The sequence below is a fragment of the Nicotiana tomentosiformis genome, chromosome 2 (genome assembly GCF_000390325.3).
Source record: "Nicotiana tomentosiformis chromosome 2, ASM39032v3, whole genome shotgun sequence".
Classification (NCBI taxonomy): Eukaryota; Viridiplantae; Streptophyta; class Magnoliopsida; order Solanales; family Solanaceae; genus Nicotiana; species Nicotiana tomentosiformis.
This window is the reverse complement of record NC_090813.1, coordinates 139,249,479-139,251,380: the sequence shown is the minus strand read 5'-3', so window position 1 is coordinate 139,251,380 and position 1,902 is coordinate 139,249,479. Positions and strand designations below refer to the sequence as shown.

Below are 1,902 nucleotides of genomic sequence, written 5' to 3'. Positions count from 1 at the left end.
TTGTGTCCTATCTCGAAACTAGCCGCTATTGCTCTGACAAGGGTGTCCGACCTCGGCTTTGATGACAACTCCTCGACTTTAGTCTTACTGACTCTTCGACCACGACCTTCGTTGATGATTAGACTACTTCTACGCGTGGCATCCCATGAATGTTTTACCAATATCATTTCGATTAAAGATGGATTTTGATCCATACACTATCTACTACACCTTTTTTGTACGCAATACTAATGATTATTGACATGTATATCTAATGTGCTTGCAGCTGGACCGCAATATAATTAATCAAATAACATTAAAGATAATTCATGGAGTATAAGTTTATTTCCAAAACCGCATTATATTAGGCATAGGCAAACATACCACAGAACACGAGAGATACAAACGCAATTGCCATCCCCATCCATGACAGGAAGCAGGAAAGAATAGCAACTTGCTTGCTTCTTAAGGAAGCAGGGCATGGCCTTGTTGTATATACAGAAAAGTGGGAACACCATGCTTTATGACTAGCTATATATATATATATATATATATATATATATATATATATCACTCGACTTGAACAACACACTCGTAATGAACGTTCACTCACACTCAGCGCACGCATAAAAAAGGAGGACTTCATAGACGACTCGAATCGTTCCACCTGCAGATCTCCAAGATGATGATAAAGATCGATGTAATTGAGACATCAATGCATCCCAGGGATCTTGTCCTTGATTTTCTCCATCATTCCCTTCTTCTCTCCTCCGTCAGTATGATCAGCAGCAGCAGTAGTAGTAGTAGTTTGTGCAGTCTGTTGATGATCACCTAATTCCTTCTTGTCATCAGTAGTTAATGTCTCCTTTATCTTCTCCTTTATTCCCTTCTTCTTCCTCCTCCCACCTTCCCCATCATCCTCCGACTGCATCGCCACAATATTATTCAAGTCAATAAATGGGGTAAAGGAAATATTTTAGTTTATTTCAAAAAGAATTACATGTTTCTATTTTAAACTTTAAGCTTCTTATTATATCCCGAATGACATGCACTTATAATCATAGAAATGTCATTCCATTCCATGTTTAAAACAAAAGTTCTAAAGATATACCTTTGATATGTGTCTAGAGTTTTTATTTCTTTTGCAAACTTTGTGTCCAGTCAAATGTTGTTATATAAAATGAAACGAAGGGAATACATAGACCTTAGGATTTAGAGAGAACTTACAGAGCTGGAACTAGAACTGCCAGAACGACGAAGCTGTTGTTGCCCCTCATCATGGTGATGCTCGTGCTCTTTCTTCATAGCATCATGAGTTCCTGTAGCAGCAGGGGCGAACCCCATAGCAGTGCCTTGAGTACCAGTGCCCCCCATTTCATGAACACGGTTGCCATGTTCATCAACTAGCTGCATTTGGTTTTGGCTTGTACCATGTTGTGCCATTTCTTTACCTTATCAAGATCCTGAACGTAAAGAAGATTAAGAAAAACCACACTATATCTTTGTTTAATAGACTTGAATAAGCTTGATCTTTGTGATGGTGGAATTCGTTAACAAGAGTGTAGCCACTTATATAGGAAAAGCGAACTCCAGAAGTAATACAAGTGTCGACTGAAAAATGGAGCTGAGAATTTTAGGGTAAGAAGAGTGAGCAAGGAAGCGTAGAGTATTAGACAAGTGTGTGAATGGTCGGCAGGAGATTAAGATATATGGAAAACGACTTATATATAACTGATGAAAATTCTGAAACTTGAACAGAAGGTGACACTTCGCCGCGTTACACCGACCTCACTATACGGAAAGCACAAGATTGATTTTAGAATGGTGTACTCATAATTTTGGACTCTGATCTGAACTAGAGCAGTAGATTTACAGCCCGTTTCGATTATATTATTATAAATAGTTGATAAGCTTGAAGTGATG

At 38.4% G+C, this 1,902-nt stretch overlaps 1 protein-coding gene across 1 annotated transcript; it reads right to left on the bottom strand.

Annotated features, from left to right (window-relative positions):
- Window positions 1–320: 320 nt before the first annotated feature.
- On the bottom strand, window positions 321–1,546 carry LOC104104585 (abscisic acid and environmental stress-inducible protein TAS14-like). The gene is made up of 2 exons (XM_070196169.1): window positions 1,207–1,546; window positions 321–904 (listed from the first exon to the last, which is right to left on the bottom strand). Exons 1-2 carry the CDS (start codon window positions 1,420–1,422, stop codon window positions 692–694), a joined length of 429 nt encoding a protein of 142 aa, XP_070052270.1. The 5' UTR covers window positions 1,423–1,546; the 3' UTR covers window positions 321–691.
- Window positions 1,547–1,902: the final 356 nt, after the last annotated feature.

Excerpts from the sequence above, each read along its gene's own strand:
- LOC104104585 (XM_070196169.1), bottom strand. The coding sequence starts at position 1,422 with ATGGCACAACATGGTACAAGCCAAAACCAAATGCAGCTAGTTGATGAA. Across the intron at positions 905-1,206 it reads GCAGTTCTAGTTCCAGCTCT|TCGGAGGATGATGGGGAAGG; the intron begins GTAAGTTCTCTC and ends GTGGCGATGCAG.